General features: G+C 37.3%; 1 protein-coding gene across 2 annotated transcripts in view; it reads right to left on the bottom strand.

Moving 5' to 3' along the window:
- Positions 1 to 21,496, bottom strand: part of LOC120423982 (zinc finger protein ush) — a 188,257-nt gene that overhangs the window by 8,414 nt on the left and 158,347 nt on the right. For both annotated transcript variants that reach the window (XM_052708407.1, XM_052708408.1), the window contains exons 2-5: positions 11,441 to 12,581; positions 2,426 to 2,602; positions 2,061 to 2,360; positions 1,308 to 1,994 (exon numbers count right to left, since the gene is read on the bottom strand). In XM_052708407.1, coding sequence (XP_052564367.1) covers positions 1,308 to 1,994; positions 2,061 to 2,360; positions 2,426 to 2,602; positions 11,441 to 12,581 — 2,305 coding nt within the window. The remainder of the gene's footprint in view (positions 1 to 1,307; positions 1,995 to 2,060; positions 2,361 to 2,425; positions 2,603 to 11,440; positions 12,582 to 21,496) is intronic.

The raw sequence follows: 21,496 nt of genomic DNA, 5'->3' as shown, positions 1-21,496 counted from the left end.
AATATTAATTTTTCATTAATTTGAAAGCTTTGATATTGAAATTTGAAATGAGTTAACTTGAAATAATTACTTTTTAATTTGTTGCTAATTTCACACATAAAAAACAATTAAGGCAGGTACAAATTTTATTTAGAGTTTTTGGCACCTCTCCCTTCAAAGTTGGCCCGGAAAATCAGGGGGCAAAAAAATACTTTTTCAAAAAACTTCAAAATCTCATTGGAAATTTAAGTGCAATCAGATAAAATTGATTTACCATGCATTCCCCTGCGTCAGAAATCATTTTAAGCATGTTTGGGGTTTTTCGCTAATTTTTTGTTTTCGACTAATAATTTTGAAAACTAATGAATGCAAAACAACTTAACTAGTGTAAAGAGCATTTTAAAACACTATTTGCATTCAAATGTTGAGACTATGGCTTGTTATTTATATTTTTATATTTTTTGTTTTTCTGGCAAAATTGCATGAATACCAACGAAAAATGGCTTTTTGTTCATAGAGAAATACAAATGAAATCTATTTCGGAATTTGGGGAGAATTGCTCATCTTAAAAAATTACTTTTTTTTTGCTGTTTAATTGATGTTGCCCATGTATTGCACATAATGAAACAAGTTTATCGAATATAACGTAAATTTATGTTGGAATGTGAAGTTACAGATAAAAATATGTAATTAAGCACATTTTTGAGGTAAAATTAGGCTGCTGCAAATATTTTTTGAAGTTTATGTCCCTCAAGTCGAGGGGGGACAAAAAAAATTACAAGCCCAGGTTTCAACATTTGGATGAAAAAAGTGTTTTAAAATGCATTTAACCAGCGTCCAGTTTCTTTCCAATCATTAGTTTTCAAAATATCGAGGTATCGACGGAAATTTTTTTCGCGAAATAAAAACTTTTCGTCGGACTGTACATTGGTATTTCATAAAAATTAAAAATGTTTTCAAAATGATTATATACGCAGGAAAGTGCATTTTAACTGGTTTTCAGTTGATTAAACTTTAATTTTCATTAAAATTTTGAAGATTTTCGAAAACATATTTTTTTCCCCCTGATTATCCAGGCCGACTTTGAAGGGGAGGGCTACATAAACTTTAAAAATATTTGCAACGGCCTTAATCATTTTTAAACAAAAATACTACTTCTTACAAGTAAAAATCTTGCGTAAACAATTTATTTATTTTTTAAAGAAAATTTAAAGATTATCTTATAACTTTTTTTTCTACAAAACTTTTAAAATGCAACTAGACTGGTTTTACAAAAAAAAAACAAGAAAAAAAAAATTAAGCAATTTATAAAAGTTGCAGTTACTCACTTGCACTCCTTGCACTTGGAATCGCCCTGCTTGACGAAGATCTGCGGCGTACCGGTACTGCCTCCAGTCACCGGCATCACCACCTGCGGCGGCGGCGGAACCGGCCCTTGACTGTTGACCGCCCCGGGCGAGATACTGTTCATCAGCGGGGACATCTGCGGCTGCTGCAGACCCTTCCCATCTACGCCCACGTTGTTCATCCCGGAAGACAGTCGAAGCGCCAGCTCAACTCCCTGCTTGGTAAAGAGTTGCGAGTTGGGCAGGATGTTGAGGTTCAGATTGAGCGTTGGATCGGCGGCGGAGAGGCGTAGGGCAATGTCCGCCGGGAGCAGGGGACGCATAAGGAGTTGCTGCTGCTGCTGGAGTGTGAGTGGGGAAATTGAGACGGATCCGTCGCGATCGCTGCGCGATCCGGAACCGGTTCCACCGCCACCTCCGCGAGGGCTGTTGGATCGGCGTTTGGGGGAGGGGGTGAGGGGAGGACTTCCTGGGAGCGATGGGGCGCACACGATCTGTTCCGGTGTGATCGAGTCACCGCTCACGGAGAGATTCTCTTTGCCCTCCATCAGACTGTCAAAGTCCATCCGGAGCTGGTCGACGGAGATGGCCGAGGAGAGGGAGAGGGAGCGTTCGCGCCCGCCGGGAGATAGTCGGCGCACGGACAGATCCAGCGGCGTTGAAGATTCCCTGCGAAAAAACAAATTTAAACAGTTAAGAAAAATCGTCCACGTGAGCTTCAAATTAAGTCCTTACTTGACATTTTCCCGCTTGTTGATGGCCTTGAGAACCTCACCGGTCCCCGAGTTGGAACTGCTGTTCTCGCTGGCCACGTTCGGCGTTTGGACGCGCGAACCGGAACTGCCCGAGTTGGGCTGAGAGTTTTGGTGATGGAGTTGCTGCTGCTGCTGCTGGTGTGACCCTGGTTGGGGCACCACGTTGCCGACGGCGGCTGCCGCGGCCGAGGCCAACGAGACGGCGATCGGTTGCAGCGTGCCGTTCTGGAAGAAGAAGCACGCCGATTCCGGGTTGGTGATGCCGGGTGCCAACGATGATCTAGAGAAAGAAATGTCAGAAATGTTAAAATTTTGAGTTTTTTTAAATAGATTAAAAATCCTTACAATAACCCAGGGATGACGCTCGCACTCCGGATAAGCGAGTACGGAATCACGATGATTGGGTTTGTGGGAAGGGCCAGGAAGGGCTGCTGTGGGGCCACCGGCGGGGTTTTCGGGACGTCCGGTGGGCTCTGCGAGCCCGACTTTTGCTGGGGTTTTGGTGTGCTGTTGTTGGATTGGCTGAAAGAAAAATTGAAACATAAATTAATCTGATGGTAAAAATTATCAATGCATTTCAATGATCTTAATTCGAGTTAATACTATGATGAAGAAAAATTTTTATAACTTAACTTCAGCCCAGCAGGGTCATTAAGATCAATGATCCTGCCAGGACTAAAAATTCACAGTAAAAAAACATGGTCATATTACCTCTGGAAAAGAGTACATTTTTAATGTCAGAAAAAATGTGTAATTTGACCTATGAAAATGTGTAATTTTACCATTATTCTTGTGCAATGTCACTTTTTCAGTCTGTAAAATTACATCATAAAAGCGGTAATATTCAATCTTCCAAAATTACACCTTTAAAATTTACATTATTTTTTACTGTGTTGATTATTATTTAAGCTTGGATACGATTATGATGAATACATCATGGTTACTTAGAAATTACATAAAATATAAACTTATGCTACTAAATTTTGTTCTTTACAATTCTAAGCTTTTCAATTGGGTGGAAATGTTCGAATTACGGTAGATTGCTTGAAAGTTTTCACCAAAAATGATTTTCTTTCAAGGCTCATGACAATATGAACTCTCGTCTCGTCAGTAGTGTACTGAGAAATGCAAATAGTTTGACTTTCCATGCTGATACAAAACATGAGTAGAAACGAGAAATCGATAGCGGTGTGCTCTAATGTTCTAACTGAAAATTGGGCCAAAATGAGTTAATGATGCCATCTTTTAGCTAATTAAATTCCCTACAAAACGCTTCTAACAGATCTGAAAAATTCGTTTCCTACGCGGAGATATCGCCCTGCAACCATTTGTACTAACTGACATTTTCGAACGCATCATGGATGTGCTCTCTTATTTTCCATCATGGCTTGACCTTTTGAAAACACGCAAATCCATAAAAATACGATTACACTATAATATTATGGTAAATGGCCAGGTGTCCTTACTAGTTTGAGCAATATTATGGAGCACTATTTTGGAAGGCAAATAGCACAAGTGTGCACATTTGGAAGCGAGAAGGAATTATCAGTTAGGTGTAATGTGTTAAAATGGTTTAGTGGAGTAGTTTTTTTTGTTTGGACGACCCATTGATTAGGATTAGTGTATTTAGATTCTGAAGGTTAGTTTAAAATGTTGTTACGTAGTTTTCTTTGCATGGACGACCCCTGCAGTTGTACTAAGAGTGCACAACGACTTGAAGAATGTTTCAAATTGGCCTTTTGGGTTGGGCTAAGTAGGCAATGGGTTGGGGAAAATTATTGTTACGTCGTTTTTTTTTGCATGGACGACCCCTGTACGTGAGGTAGGAGTGCACAACGATTTGAAAAATGTTTCAAATTAGACTTTTGGGTTAGGCTAAGTGGGTAATGGGTTGGGGAAAAATGTTGTTACGTCGTTTTTTTTACCTGGACGACCCCTTCAGTTGTTCTAGGAGTGCACAACGACTTGAAGAATGTTAAAATTTGACTTTTAGGTTGGGCTAAGAGAGTAATGGGTTGGGGAAAAATGTTGTTACGTCGTTTTTTTTTACCTGGACAACCCCTACAGTTGTGCTAAGAGTGCACAACGACTTGAAGAATGTTTCAAATTGGCCTTTGAGTTAGGGTAAGTGGGAAATGGGTTGGGAAAAAATGTTGTTACGTCGTTTTTTTTTGGCCTGGACGACCCCTTCAGTTTTGCTGGGAGTGCACAACGACTTGAAGAATGTTTCAAACTGGACTTTTGGGTTGGGCTAAGTGGGCAAAGGGTTGGGGAAAATTGTTGTTACGTCGTTTTTTTTGCATGGACGACCCCTTCAGTTGTGCTAGGAGTGCACAACGATTTGAAGAATGTTTCAAATTAGACTTTTGGGTTAGGCTAAGTGGGAAATGGGTTGGGGAAAAATGTTGTTACGTCGTTTTTTTTTGCATGGACGACCCCTGCAGTTGTGCTAGGAGTGCACAACCACTTGAAGAATATAAAATTGGGCTTTTGGGTTGGGCTAAGAGGGTAATGGGTTGAAGGAAAATGTTGTTACGTCGTTTTTTTTGCATGGACGACCCCTGTAGGTGAGCTAGGAGTGCACAACGACATGAAGAATGTTTCAAATTGGACTTTTGGGTTGGGCTAAGCGGACAATGAGTTGGGGAAAATTGTTGTTTCGTCGTTTTTTTTGCATGGACGATCCCTACAGTTGAGGTAAGCGTGCACAACGACATGAATAATTTTTCAAATTGGACTTTTGAGTTGGGCTACTATACCGTATTATACCATTTTAACAGAATTTAGAGTCATAGAGACGCACCTGAGAAATGGTAAAATCCGTAAAAAAAAATACTTTGACTCAATCTCACCCCCAGACCCAGTGTCACCCCCACTAACGGTACGTAATATTTTTTTGCATAATCGAACCCTGCAGTTAAGCTAAGAGTGGACAACGACTTAAAGAATGTTTTCAATTTGGTCTTTTGGGTTGGAACCCACTTGTAAAATGTTGTTACGTAGCCGAAACTTTGCTTACATGTTTCCTGCACAATAAAGCTCATACAAAATCCCATACAAAGTACTTAAAAAGATTTAAAAAAACTCACGACCCACTGAGCCCAACCCAAAATCCAATTCAATATTCTTCAAGTCGTTGTGCACTCTTAGTTCAACAGAAGGGGTCGTCCAGGCAAAAAAAAACAACGTAACAACAATTTTCCCCAACCCATTTCCCACTTGGCCCAACCCAAAAGTCCAGTTTGAAACATTCTTCAAGTCGTTGTGCACTCCTAGCTCAACTGCAGGGGTCGTCCATGCAAAAAAAAACGACGTAACAACATTTTTCCTCAACCCATTACCCACTTAGCCCAACCCAAAAGTCCAATTTAATATTATTCAAGTCGTTGTGCACTCCTAGCTCAACTGCAGGGGTCGTCCATGCAAATAAAATGACGTAACAACATCTCCCATAGTTGATGTGCACACCTGGCACAACTGAATGGGTCGTCCATACTTAAAAATATTACGTATTTAATTTATTTAGGGCACATTTGTTCTATTCAATACATTCATCGATTCCATTGCATGAGACACACTTGTTCCAACTGCAATTCACCATAAATCTAAATAACGGTTTGTGCCTTGGATACCATTCGTTTTTGAAAGGTCGTATGATATAATTGAAATAAAACAAACTAGCTAAAAGTTTTTACAACATCATTTTCTTATGTTTTTAGGAATACATCAACCTAGTATTCGTCATAGTTGATGTATTATGGATGGTTTTACAATTATATTCACAAAAAATATAATTTCACTAATTTTTTCATACAAAAATTTTGATTTAAATGCTATTTTTTTCAAAAGGTTAATTTTCCTACCAAATTCAAACTAAAATAAGTGTTTAAAAAAAGCTTTGATATAAAATGTTTTTCTTACGCTTAAATTAACCAACTCGTGAAAAAATAACATTGAAACAACTAATTTGAACTATTTTAACAATAAAATTACTTTGCACGCTTTTGTACCAAAGCCCTGTGCACGTTTGTGCTAACTCATACAAATTACCTCCCAAAACACACTTGTGCCAATTGCAAGCATGATTTTTTTTCGTATTTTCTCTGCCAAAATTTTTCTTGCATTTCAAAAGTTTTTATATTTCACAATGTCTTTAAGTAATGTCAGGTGCATACTTTAAAATTGTTAGAACAATTGTTTGTCGAATAGTTTTCCAGAAACAGTAATTCAAAGTTTAAAAATCGATTTTCTCGCAACTACCAAAATGTCAGTTAGTATAAGAGAGCACACCGCTATCGAAATGTAGAAAAGACATCTTGGAATCTGTTGCACATGGACACACTTTAGTTATGCAATTTGAAACTTTGCCCTTCGTCTACGTAACAGACCACATACGGTGCACTCATTTGAAGGCTTGAAGTCCTTGAAAGAGAATTTGATATTTGGAATTGCATCCCACGTTGTATGCCTAACAGCACGGGTATGAATCTTCAAGCAATTTCAATATGGCGACTTGTAGCAGAAGGAAGTGAGGCATTTTCGCTATTTCTCACTGTTCTGTGTTCTGCGTGCACGTCCGCAAACATCGACCACACACATACTAACACAAAGCGCCACCAAGAGGCAAAAGGTGATTACGAATATTTTTGGCACTTTCGTTAAAAATATGCGGTTTTGCAAAAAAAAAAAAAAAAATAACAAAACCAACATTTATTCGTTGCTGATTTGTTCGAAAATTTGTTAAAAATAATATGTTTTTTTTGCAGCACCCCTTTTGGACGGAAATTTCTGTTGTCACTTTCTGGTTCCTTGGATTGGCCATGGATAATTTCACAGTGTAATAAACAGGGCAGCTACCACCACGTGGCGCCACTGTTTTGAATGAGAAAATGATACAGGTTTTTCAGACGAGTTTCAATCCCGTGCTAACAGTGTTTTTCCCATGTTTTCCCACGGTTTCCTAAAGTTTAGCTGTTAGCCCATTCCTTGTGCATTCATTTTGAAAAATCTCCTAACCTTCAAGTAATTGAACGATTTTGAGATATGAAATAGGATAATTTTTTTCAAACGTGTGAGCAATTCGCTACGTTTTTCTGCAAATAGTTTTTTTTTTCATTTCAGTTCTAGTTGTAAGTTATACAAGTCTCCAAGCAATTTTGAGAATTGTCCGTCTGAACATGTTATAAAAAATATACAAAAAAATGTCGGTTTTATCGATTGGGTGTCTTTCTGGATGTTGTTGGTCATGTATAGAACTATCTAGTAAAATGTACAACTCTAGAAAAAATATCCAAATTTGCAATAAACTGTTTCTCGCATATTGATCAGAAACTCTTTAAAAAATGCGATAATAGCATTTATTCGAAATTTGCCTGAACATCTATGTTTGAAAAATGTAATCAATCACAAACAAATCTAGAGTAAATTTTCAAAGCAACCTGTAAATTTTTAACTGATGAGAGTTTATTATAAAACATTAGTTTAATATTTTCAACAATCCAACGGAAACCCTATTACTACACCCAAAATTCAGAGTCGAGATAATCGTTCTCTCAAAATTTATTGAGGGCTCAGTGTCAAAATCGATAGAATAATGGTACCAACTCACACCATCATAACAAATGAGTTCATTCGTTAGTTGAATCAATAAATCTCCAACAAGTGTCATACATCGACTTCTGACTTCTCCATGGTCACCAAGCTGTGGTGGCCGAGGCAGCTAAGTCATTGGATTGGTTTGTCAAAGGTCTCTGGTTCGATTCCCATTGTCGACACTTTTAGTTTTTTGTTTGACGGATGAACTTTTTTGCAAATGAACCTCGAGAGAATAGTTCTATCGCCCATCTCGAGCTGTGTTCTCTGCGTCCGTGAATGGTACCACTATTCTCTCGACTCGAGACCATCATTCTCTCGGACTAGCGCTGCCAGTTTTGGGTGTACTCATGAAAAAAAAAACACAATAATTGTAAAAATTTATCTTTTTAACTTTGAACAGAGTCATAAGATATTTTGTTTGGCGGGTGGTTATGATTCAGACATGACCAGTATAACAAAGAACAACACAATTTTTACGGTGGTCTAGATCGCAAAATTAAGTGGAAAATGGATTTTCCGAAAAGCGGTAAAATGTGGTGTCTTCAAAAGATTTGTTGCAAATGGATGTTTTTTGATAGTTCTTTATTTGTGGCAGCTTTAACCTACGCGTCCATTCGCTGCCCTGTTGCAAATGGGAAGGGGCAACTTTTGGCTTGGTAATAAATTAGGGTGGTTCACGATTAGGGAGTTTTATAAAATCTAACTTTCCATGAATATTTTTTTATCTTCTAGAAAGTTGTCGGTCATGCTAACTGCCAATCTAAGCAACTGGGTTTATTTATACCGCCTTGACTTAAAAAAATCCAAAACCAGAGTTTTTTTTTATTAGGTCCTATAAACATATGAAAGACAATAGTTTATTGGTCCTTAAAAAAACCCTAGAAATCATATCACGCAAACTACGCCTTCTACGACCAATTAAGTCAAGCCACTCAAAAATAAGTTTTTGAACATAGCAATTCAGAGAAAAAGTTTTTTAAGCTTTAAAAAACAAACATTTTTGCTTTTAGAAAAAATATTTTTAAACGTAAGGGTTAAAAGTTACAGCAATTTTAGGGTAAAAAGGATGCAATTTTGAAAACCAAAATATCTCGAAAAAAATGAAAGGTGTCAAAATATCGATTATCCGAAAAATATTATCCTTTGGGTTTCAACTAATTCAGAAGTTGCCCCTTCCCAAATGCAACAAACTCGGAAACTTCGCCATTTTTATGAAAATCAATTTTCACTTAATTTTGCTACCTGGACCCCTGTGCATTGATAATTTAGGACGTTGCATAAATAATAGTAGTTTATGCAACAAGTTGAAAAAAGAAGATTTTTTCAGCACGAGGTTCACCGAGTTGGATAAAAATGACAAGTGCTGAAAAAATCAATTTTTGCAACGAGTTCCATACAACATAGTTTGTAATTCCGAAAAACACCCTTTTAGTGGAATCATAAGTCAAATGCTCATGTATTTTGTCAATTAACCGTTTAAAACAAAATAATGTTGAAAAGTATTACTTTTCGAAACAAGTGCTGACAAGTTCAACTTTTCAGCATCCATTTCAGTTCTGAAAAGTACAACTTTTCAGCATTTATTTTAAAAAGTGTTGCTGTTCGATTCTGTTATTTTTGGTACAGAAAAGTAGGCTTTTTCATCGTTCAATAATGACAGGAAAAGTAAGTAGTTTTACGACGGAATTGCAAAAATATATTTTTTTTTAAATTCAGAAACGTACGAAAAAAAATAATTACAGATTTTCAGGTAACCAACCAGTCAAATTAAACTAATTTGAGGGCGCTGAACTCGAATTTTATTACAAGAATTAGAAAATAAAAAAGCCATTTTAAAATTACACAAGCCGTTCTACGCATAATTGTCCTATGTTCAAGAAACGGCAACTGAGAAAAACTCTATTGAAAATTTTCCCGGGGGTCTCTATTCACCCTATATGTCCCTAATCCCCCAGGTTAGAATTTAAAAAAAATACTAGATTTTATGTGTTTTTCTGAAAGTATACGTCAAACTGAACTTTAATATGTTAAAAGTCAAAATCGTCAAAAAATGGCATGGGACAATTATGCTGCAGCATACAACCCAGAAAATCGCATAAGCAAACTAATTTTCTATACAAGCTTTGGAAAAAAAAACCATTCGAAAAAAATGAAAAAAAAAAACTTTGCAGGATTTTGAGGATTTTTGAGTGATTTGGATTATCTAATACGGACTGTATGTTCCAAAACATTTTTTCTACAAAAAAATAATAAAAAAATAATCATGCAGTATAAGAATAAATAAGTTATAAAAAGTCCAATTTTCCTCAAAATGAATAACGCCGAAGCATTGAGTTCAGTTGTCCAAAACGTAATGAATTTATTGCTATCGAAAAAGTCCCCACACTTTAGGTGCTCAGGTTTTTCTGATTGCTCATTAATCGAGCTTCTTAGCTTTGTAAAAAAAAAACTTTCAAAGACATTAGACAAAGGTTTAGTGCAGGGGTGCTCAAAGTTGTTGGAGGCCGGGCCAAATTTAAAGCTCAAATGAGCTTGCGGGCCAAATATACAAAAAAGGTTGTTGAAAAAAATGAATTACGTTATTTTAATGTAAAAGATTACATTTCTGTTATTTAAAAAAATGTGTATTCAAAATAATAGAAACCACAAAATAACTGGTTTCTATCGGTATTGTTGATTTTGTTGTTTCTGGTATTTGAAAAAAAAAGTTTTTAGCTGAATGTACTTGTTTTTTTCAAAAAAAAATAAGTTTTGTTTTTATATTTCGAAAATGGTGGTGACATTACATGTTGAACAATTCATCTATAAGTTAAGTGTGGCTAATGAAAAACTTTTAGAAAATGATGAAAGCTTCCGTATAGTTAACCTACAATAATTATTTTCAAAAAAAAAGCGAAACAACATTTATTTATTTCATCGAAAATTTACTAAAATTCAAATTATTTTTAATAAACCCAAACATGCTCAAATGATTTTAAATGCAAAGGAATGCTTATTTAATTAATTTCAGCTAAATGCACTTAAATTTCATTTTTTAAGTTGTTTGAAAATATATTTTTGCTCCTGGCTTTCGAGCCATTTTTTTAATAATGGTGGAGGGGTGAGTTGATCGACGAAAGCTTTGTTAAATATTTGCTGCAAACTTGATTCTCAGATTTCCACAATTTGTCTGCCGGAATCAGTTAATTTGATAGTCAATCAGATTCGTTATCTAACTGTAATGAGTTCGAATCCCTAAGGAAGTACAATGTAAGTTTGAGGGTCAGTTTATAAAAGGGTCAAACAACTTTTATCTTTGCAACTATTACAGAATTCTACCTAAGACAAACTTGAACGTTTTTTTGATATTTCTAAAAATGTTTGATAAATGTTTTGACGATATTTACTAGTTTCACTCACATTGAAACGTGTGAAATTGTTTTAATTACAAAATATTTGGAAAAAATTATTTCCTAAATAATATAGTTATAATCCTAAAGTGAGGATCAAAATATTGATAAATCATAAGATATTTTTTATTAATAAAAAAATAAAAAAGATTAGCTTAAAAAATCTTAAAATAAACCTTAATTTTGAAAAAGTATAAAATCACTTTACAAGTGGTCAACGAGCCATTTTACATGATCATTCAAAATGGGTCCGCGGGCCACAAAATATCACCTCGCGGGCCACGTTTGGCCCGCGGGCCATACTTTGGGCACCCCTGGTTTAGTGGATAAAAATGAGAAATGAACTTCCTAGATTATTCAAAAAAGAGGAACTTACCCATCCCGATGCCTCGAGCTGCAGTAGTGCTGCTTGTGCGCCCGGTACGTCTTCGTGCTGGAGAACCGTATATCACAGTCGGAACAGTACCGATCAACCTGGGGCGGTGGCTGCTGCTGCTGCTGTTGTTGCTGCTGCTGCTGCATAACTGCTGCGGCTGCCGCGGCCGCAGCTGCCGCCGCCGCCGCTTGGGCCTGAAACTGCAGCTGAAGTTGCTGCTGACTAGCGGAGTCGTCCCCGTTGGACGCGTTGGAACTTGGCGCCGGCGAGGACTGGTGCATTCGCATGTGCCGGTTTAGAGAGACCTTCTTGTCAGCACTGTACGAACACTGGGTGCACGCGTACTGCTTGCCGGTTTTGGCCGACTTGGCCGGGGGTTCGCCCGAGTTGGGGTCGTTTGAGTTGGCGTTTTTAGTGCCACCCCCGGCGCCGTTGTCGACGTCGGCGTCCTTCCGATGGGAGCAGTAGTAGGTCTGGTGAGCTTCCAGGGTGGATGCCGATGAGAAGCGTATTCCGCACGGGCCGCACATGAACATCGGTATCCGCGGGGGGAGGTCCACGTTGATCGGGATGGTGATGGCGGGTTCACTGCTGGCGTTGGCTTTGCCCGGCTTTCGGATGACGGCCGCCTGCGACGGCACCGGCGGAACTTCGATGCTCTTCTCGAACTGACTATCGTTCGCGGCGGTGATGTTCTTAAGATCTTTTGCGTCCGGATTGGCGGCCGGGTCGGAGGCCAACGCGATGTTCAGTCTGAGCATGGGAAGGGGCGGACTTGGCTCCGGCGGAGATTTGCAGTTCTCTTCGGGCTCGTCGACCAGCAGGTCGGGCTCGATCTTGATCTCGACCCGCTCGGGCGATCGTTCCCGTTCGTCTTCCATTGGTTGAGACGGGGGTGGTGGTGGCGATGCCACCGAAGGGGTTCTACTGCTACGGGCTGTGGAAGGTGCGGGGGACGCCGGATCTTCGTCCGGGTTTTGCGTTGACGGAGGTCGCGAGTTGATCATTTCGGAATCACCGTTGGCGGCTGCTGCGGGACTGTTGTTGGCTGAAGAGGTGGCGGTTAAGCTGTTGGAGGAGTTTTCTGGCTGTTCTTGCTGTGGTAACGACTGCTGCTCATCAGCAGCTTCCTCATCGTCTCCTGCGGAAATCGGGAAAAGGGGGGAGAAAAATGGAACATTAGCTTTGAATGGGAAAAAGCGGTTTTGATTAATGAGTTTCGTTTCGTTTTTTTCGAGGGAGGTGTAAGCCAAAACCGATAAATTGAACAAAGAAGTAAAATGGATTCATACATCACAACTCGCATTTTCCCTTGATTGAAAAAATATGCTCCCTGTTACAAGAAGAAGCTAGCAAAAGTGCACCCACAAGACACATAGTGAGAACATGGTTTTGCATCCTTGCAAGACTACAAATCACATCGAAACGAATGTCCGGAACGTGTGATCCGAGGTTGATTGGTTGGATGTTGACCGGATTTTTTTTGCTTCTTTCTTTCCCGCAATTCCATCTTCAGGACGGGCGATGGAATGTTGCGCGCGTGTTCAGAGAAAATGTGGAAAGAAATTCCATCAATTGTCTTGTTCAGGCGTCCTGGCGGCAAGTCCTGTGTATGCGATGGAAAGATGGGGGTTTTGTTGTAGTTTCAATCAGAGAAGGGGCAAAAATTTATGGTTATGATTTTGACCAGCAAACATAGTTTGATCTGTGGCTGACGTTTTTTTGTCAAACCATAAATTAAAATAAACCATTCGAATTAATTGATTTTTTAAACCGTTTCGGACGATTTCATACAATTTTAATCAATTTAAAATAATTTTAAACAACTTCAAACAATTTTACACAATTTTAAACAATTCAAAGCAATTTTAAACGACTTTAAACAATTTCAAACAATTTTAAATAATTTTAAACAATTTTAAACAATTTTAAACAATTTCAAACAATTTTAAACAATTTTAAACAATTTTAAACAATTTTAAACAATTTTAAACAATTTTAAACAATTTTAAACAATTTTGAACAATTTTAAACAATTTTAAACAATTTTAAACAATTTTAAACAATTTTAAACAATTTTAAACAATTTTAAACAATTTTTAACAATTTTAAACAATTTGTTATTTTTTTTGTTTTGTGACTTAAGCAGTAACAAAACAACAATTAACCTTTTAAAGTTGCAAATAAATAATATTAAAAATTCTGTATTTCTGTCAGGTTTTCAGTGTCTTTTTCGATCTGCGGTCTGGTTTTTTTATTGGGAGTAATATATGGAACGTTTTCGTAAAAAAATGTTTTCGTATTTTTTTATTTTTACTTTCAACATTAAATTCGAAATCTTTGACCCCATTATAATCAAATTTGAATTGCCGAATAACCTAATATTTTTTTTTTAAATTTTTTATCACCGCCATTTTGGCCGCCATCTTGAATCTAAAAATTCTAAATTACTTTATAGTATTTTAGAGGCCATACTAAAGCTCAACAATACATTGAAAAAAAAAAGTTTTTTGGTGATCAATTAATTAAATAATTGATAATAACAAATAAATAAATTAATCCACAACCCAACCCCGCCTCTAAACGGACCTCGATCTAATAAAATGTCAAAAATCTATTTTTCAACCAATTTTTGATCTGAAAACATCATTGGAAAGAAGAACTCTAAAAATTTTATAAAATTTTAGGGTTGGAAGTTTGACTTGTTTTATGTTACTTTGCCAATGTTATAAAACATGTATCTTTTTAGGGATCAACTTTGGCTGTGTTCTATACTTTACATTTTCAGTGAAAAGAAGTATAGAGTAATTGTAGTAGTGTCGTAGACTATGCCTCTGTGTATTTTTTTACGGTTTAAATGAAAATGGTGCCATTCTTTGAAAATAAAAATTTTCGATAACACAATTTGGGCAATAGAGGGTTAAGTTTTTCTTCCAAAACCCTTCGAAAAATCGAGTCTGAACGGTAATGTCATTGTTATTACTAAGATTAATGCAATTGTTACCTCAATTTCCATTTAATTTTATATTTAAAAATAAAACATTTTATAAATTATCCAAGTTTTCCACGAAATCTTCAGATCACAAGGTTCCTCAACCTTCACAGCAATCACTTTCCAATCCAGACTTCCTCCACAAAAACAGAAATAAAAAAAAACAGAACTGAACCACCACAATCGATTCGCTTCCATCTCGCGCGATTAATGAACTGTCCTACGGCCCAGGCACGAAATCACCCCCATTTGCAGTGAAAACCCCCAATTCCAAATCGTCCCCCACCACCCTGTACCAACGATACCCAATTTGAATGAATTAAAATGCGATTTTGCGCGCGCGAAACTCCGGAGAACAAAAGGACAAATAAAATAATGAGTCGATCCACGATCTCGCGATTTTGCGCCACCAAGTCTCGGCCTGCCAACCAGCTCTACAACAAACCTACAAGAAAGTGCAAAGCAATTTGTTGCTTCCCGTTTGGCTTGGTCACCTTAATTAGTCACTTTTCCGATGCTATTTGGTACTGGACTGTGAAATGAGCCCCCACGATTTCCAGGGGCAGGTAGGAAAGGGTGGGCGAGGTGTTCAAGAACTAATTTCTAGGAGTTGGAGTTGGAGGATTCACGGGATATCGGTTCGAGTCAAATCGGCGGTGACCTTTTTGTACTGGGGACTAGGACCTAGCAGCGACACTTCTGCTTTATTTTTGTCTTGAGGTGAATGGAGAATTCATCATAGGATGGCAGTGGTTCCAAGGTTTTCGTGGAGTCATTTAAGTAAGATTTACTACACCCAACTGGGGAATAATAACAATTAAAAAAAGCTGATCTGTGATTGATCCAGCTACCTTTGGGTTGATAATCCTACACGTTACCACCAAACTGTAGGACGCTTAATGATAAGAGTGAGAAGACAACACAACAAAGCAGGGACTGTAGATCGCTTCATGTCTATGCATATTTTGACAGAAAAACTATCATTTGATGTAGCGAGTTCATGATGACAATTTCTGCAGCATTTCTTTTCTGTGGGTGTGTCAGGGAATTTATGTTTTTAAGTGAAGTTTGAACTTTGGTTAAATTATAAAAATAGCCATCACTGACTTACTGATTAGGCAAATTTTCTCTACTTCCAGGTACCTTATCTTTCCAACCTGAACCACTGCATTTGCACTGACCCTCCCCCCCCAAAACCCTCCAATCAATGACACTTTGGAGCTTTTTCCACGAAAGATCGAGCTCAGCCCCCATCTGTTTGCGGCAATTCCCCCGACTCAGTTGGTACACATTCTTGCTCGCTCCACCACAATCAGATATTGCCAGCCAGAGCTTCTTCCCTGAGCCGTACACAATATTGAAAAAGAAGGTCCCCCCCCCCAACTCTGCTCAAACTCTCCGGGGTGAGCACAAATCATGCAATCCCAGCTTCGTCGTCGTTGACCACGACCAAACAAGAGATTGCTCCCGCATCATCATCGACCGTCAACGCGAACCATGGAGTCCATGAAGTCCTTCTTCCCCGTTCCAAAGAGATCAATATATTCTTTGGTCATACTTTGCGACCGTCGACGGGCACTAATTTTCACCGAACGGCCCTCGACCTTAATCGCACGTCAGCATCGTCATCAACTGCACTCTGAAGTTCTTCTCCAGCTGGGCCAACATTGTCCACAGCTTCGGTCCTCTTCGCTGGAAAAAAGGTGGTGGTGGTACACGGGCTTTCGAAGGTTTACTTTCCATATTGATGACTTAATTTAGACAACCGGTCCACCGAGCAGGGGGTTGAGCTGGACGAACTTGGGTAAGTGATTGCTCGATGAATAGCTCTGAACCCGATGGTGGACGAAAAGTTGTTCAAGAAATTGCTGATTTTTTTGTATGATGAGTGAACAATAATCATTTTAAAATAATAGAAAATTGTTTAGCTGATAACTTGTGGGGATGAATAGAAAAATCTTTACTGATTGTTGTGATAGCCAAAAAATTTTTGTCAAAATTCCATGAAATGTACCTTAACATTTAACGGTTTCATTCTTGCTTCATAATGTCATAAAATCTCATGTTTACGTTTTGATGAACTGTTTTTTCCGTGTACATGACTAAATGGGTCACAAGTGCTAAATAACATTTCAAAGAATTTAATGGACAAATTGAGGAAGAATTGTTATGAAAACATTCAAAAATAACAATATTTTTGAAGTTGATGTCAGTAAACGCTTCAGTTTCGTTAAGGTATGATAATGTTGGGCTCCCTGAACATGCTTCAAACGACAGAATTTAATTTCAGTGAATTTCCTGCCAATAGTTAAAATTGTAAAAAAACGGAATCGACGTAACACCTTATAATGTGGCTCTCTTAAACCTTGCGGTTTCGTCAACGGATCCACAGGCGTGTATCGTTCTTTTTGCGACAAGACTCCGCCTCCCGGGTCTCCTAAGTGTGAAGGTATGGCACGGGGAGAGGGCACCGAATACCTACATTAACACTTAGAATTTTTGCGTCTGCCTCGGGATTCGAACCGGCGACCTCTGGATTGTAAGTCCAGTGCGCGGTCCGATTGATCCACACAGGCAGAAAAATTGTAAACTTCTGGAATAAATGATATGGAATAATACTTTTCCATTGTAGAAGATCAGATTCCTTTCCATGGCTTCAAATTCCTTTGCTACGTAAAATTTTCTAAACTAGGTGATTGTAGGTAGCAATAACGTCATGATTCAAATTCCCGGACGCTTCGAAACCCGGACACCTCATCTTGTTTTATCAATTATTTGGATATAAGTTCGCATTATGAAAGTCAAAACTGTGTTATTTGATGAATTCTAACAACAACTTTCATTTAAAGTTTGTTTGAACCTGTAGTTAATGTCAAAAAAATCAAATAAAATAAAATTATAAGATTACCAAAAATGCGAAACATTTCACGTGAAATATTTCATAGGCGCTCGAAGCACCGGGAAGGCAAAGCAGAAATTTAAGGTTTTGATTTCCTTAAATTCTAGCAAATTTTTATATAAAATATAGATTGTTTTGATGTTAATAGCTTATTTGAGACCTAAAGAATGCCATTCACTAACATTTCCGTCCAAATTTGTGCGATTCATTTGCAAAAACAAGAGTCCGGAATTCGAACAAAAGTGTCCGGATTTCGAATCAGCTTTTATCAGTGTCCGGGATTCGAAGCACAACAAGTCATTTTAATTTTCAAATTGTGATGAATTTTTTTTAGAAAAGACATATTTTGCATGCATTCTCTTAAAACTAACTGTTAATACAATATCCTGATGATATTTCTTCATTTCCAACTTATTACATGTTTTTGTCAGCTGTAACAAAAATGATATGCTACTAGGTATCCGGATTTCGAATCATAACGTTATACCAGAAATTTATTTTTTTATTTAGCGGCAGGGAATTCACTACAATTCAATTTTGTCGATTGTAGCGTGCGCAGAGAGCCCAAATCTATCATACCTTGCCGAAACTGAAGTCTTTACTGACATCAACTCCAAAAATGCCGAGTTGTGTAATTAGATATTCCAACTGCAACCTGTTGCGCACCTAATTAGTTTGTCACCTCTCGCTCGGACCTCATATTAAATTCATTAGCCCTAATTTCTCGCTCGCTACATTGTATATTAAATAAGGAATCTATTAAACACTGCATGGGAAATTATACTGCCCAACCAGGTAACACCGAAGCTTAATTACTCCCCAACCAGCCCCGAAGAATTAATGCAAATGAGCTCCCGTGACCAAGAGAGTTGGGGGTAGCCTCATCGTCACATCCTAGCCATCTGGATAGTCGTGCTCATCAGATAACGAACATGCAGCATCAGCAGCCTCCCCCCTTCTTTTTTTCCCTCCGTGCATCTGCCAAACTACATCAAGGAAGACATCAACGCGATACGGGAAGTGCAGTGCGCGGAGTTCCAAAATGAGAGTTGTGAGCGGAAAAAACTTTAACGGGGGGACATGTTGAACATGTTCTTGTAACTACTACTACCACTACTAGAAGTTGTATGGTTGTGTTGTGTAGAGAGGGTGGATGTTGTCCTCCCTTGCGCGACATCGTCGTGACTGTCGGTGGTCCAAATCTGTGTTTGCTGCCTGCTGGTTGGACCTGATAGAGATCGCATCGCATCGCCGTTCGACAAGGGGAGCTCCTGCGAGGGTGGTATGCAGTACACGAAAAAACAATTGATTTACCCAAATATTTTTTAGATATAACATTTAATAATTTAATTTTGTTCTCATTTAAGAAGCTTTTCAAACAAAAAAAAAAGTGTCACAAAACTTTTCCAAAATCGAACAGGAAATTATATTTCTATTTGTTGGATATTTCATACTTTGAATTTAGTACTTATTTTTAAAGACAAGAGGTCTGGAGCGAGTTGTGGTGCTATAAATAGTGTTCAGGGCATTTGTGGAAATACAATGTCCCATCCTCGAGGGTCCAGGAGCACCAAAACTTCATAGCATGCTGCTCCCAACGATTCATTGCTCTAAAAAACAGGAACGTGAGCGGGGGATCCCCACGTTTCTTCCTCCCCTGTAGATTCAGAACTGTATTGCTGTTTAAACATTCGTGTTCAATCCATTTCAACGAATCATCTTTGCGGTAAACTTTACGCAGTTGGCCAGGCCGCTTTAACGTTTTGTGATGTTTCAAAGCAATTTATTGCATTGGGGCACTGCAAATGTTAATAATGACAAGAGGATGCTAGGCGTTAATCAACCTAAGGCATTTTCCAGGATGCCCTTGAAAGACTGGCTGCGCTAGGGTTAGATTAGATTAGATTAGATTTGAAACTTTGTAGGGCCTTCCCTATGACTAAATTTAGTGATTTTTCACGCTAAAAAAAAAAACATTTCCACAGGGACCAGAATTCCAAAACACAAAAAATTGAATTTCCACGAGGACCATAATTCCAAAACATAAAATGTCATCGATATTTAACAAAACGTGAAAATCTTTTGATAAAATTATAGAATAAACTTTACTATATATTTTGCTTCAATCAAGTAAAAATTATCTTTACCAATTTTAAACGTGATACCTAAGACATTTTTTTCTAAATTTCTTTGTTCTTTCAGTTACAAAAAAATGTTTTTAATTTGACATTCTATCTACCAAATTAAGATTTAAAGTTTTCTCTGATTCGCTTCTATTTTATCTTTTTTTTATTATTGCATTAAAATCAAAAGCAAGATTTGCTGTATTATTCAGTTAAAATGAATAATATAACTTGAATTATGTTTGACATTTTTGCAGAACTTTAAAGGCTGGTACAAATATTTAAAAAAAATATTCGAAATCACGGGGCAAATATATTTTTTTCTAAAAACATAAAAATTTCAATGGAAATTCAAGTGCAATCAGCTGAAAATAAATTGAAAATGCTTTCCCCTGCGTTCCAAATTATTTTTAGCATGTTGGGGTTTATTCAAAAACAAGTCTTCAAAATTTTATTCACAAAGTTAAAACACTGATCAGAAAACAAATTTTAAGGTGACTTTTGGCAAGAAATATAATAGAAATTATAAGGTTTAGTAATTTGTTTGCTTTCATCTATTAGTAAATTATTCGAAAGAATAATTCTTAATAGAATGATGACGCACATTAATGAAAATTCAATTTTCGCTGATGAGCAGTTTGGATTTCGCCTTGGGCATTCAACTACTCATCAGTTGTTGAGAGTTTCAAATTTAATTCGAAGCAACAAATCTGAGGGCTATTCTACTGGCGCTGCTCTTCTAGACATAGAAAAAGCGTTTGACAGTGTTTGGCATAAAGGTTTGATTGCGAAATTGAAAAGGTTTAATTTTCCGATTTATATCGTGAAAATTATTCAAAATTATTTGACGGATCGTACTCTGCAGGTATGTTATCAGAATAGCAAATCTGATCAACTACCTGTACGTGCTGGCGTCCCTCAAGGAAGCATTTTGGGTCCAATTTTATACAATATTTTTACTTCTGACTTGCCTGATTTGCCCCCAGGATGTCAGAAATCACTTTTTGCTGATGACACAAGCATCTCCGCCAAAGGCAGAAGCCTTCGTGTCATCACAAGAAGATTACAAAAAAGCTTGGATATTTTCAATTCTTATTTGAAAGAATGGAAAATTACTTCAAATGCTGCAAAAACTCAACTTATTATTTTCCCTCACAAACCAAGGGCTGATTTTCTTAAACCAAAAAGTCATCACATTATAAAGATGAATGAGGTAAATTTAAAGTGGGAGGATCAAGTGAAATATCTTGGACTTGGTTTTGACAAAAACCTTACTTACAAGGATCACATTGAAAGTATCCAGGTTAAATGTAACAAATATATTAAATGTTTGTATCCACTTATAAACAGGAATTCTAGACTTTGTCTCAAGAATAAACTGTTAATTTATAAACAAATTTTCAGACCTGCCATGCTTTATGCTGTGCCGATCTGGACAAGCTGTTGCTTAACCAGGAAGAAAAAACTTCAGAGGATTCAGAACAAAATTCTGAAAATGATTCTGAAACTTCCTCCCTGGTTCAGCACCAGTGAACTTCATCAAATAGCCGAAGTTGACACTTTGGATGTTATGTCCAATAAGATAATTGATGCATTTCGACAAAAATCATTGCAGTCTTCAGCTGCATTGATCCGCTCTTTATATAGTTTATAAGTTAGTTTTAAGGTATCCCTTTTCCCTTTTGTACATGTAGGACCTCCTACATTTGAAATCACTGAATAGCGAAAGCTACAATATTTCATGAATAAATGAAAGTTGCTAGTATTTAAAATTGAGGTGAAAAGTCATCGTTTGTGATTGGACACTCAATAATATTTTAACTGAATGAATGTACATGGAAAAGAAATTTGAATAAATATAAATTAAAAAAAAAAAAAAAAAAAAAAAAAAAAAAAGGTTTAGTAATTTTTCACGCTGAAAAAAAAATCCAATTTCCGCGGGGACCAACTTTGGAAAAAAAATCACGGGACCAAGAAAATTTGGGATAATTTGAAGATTCTGATTTACTTTTTTACTTAGTTATTAATTTAATAGTAGATTG

Source organism: Culex pipiens, chromosome 2, assembly GCF_016801865.2.
Source record: "Culex pipiens pallens isolate TS chromosome 2, TS_CPP_V2, whole genome shotgun sequence".
Classification (NCBI taxonomy): Eukaryota; Metazoa; Arthropoda; class Insecta; order Diptera; family Culicidae; genus Culex; species Culex pipiens.
The sequence above is the reverse complement of the archived record's forward strand: the minus strand, read 5'-3'. Positions and strand labels throughout refer to the sequence as shown.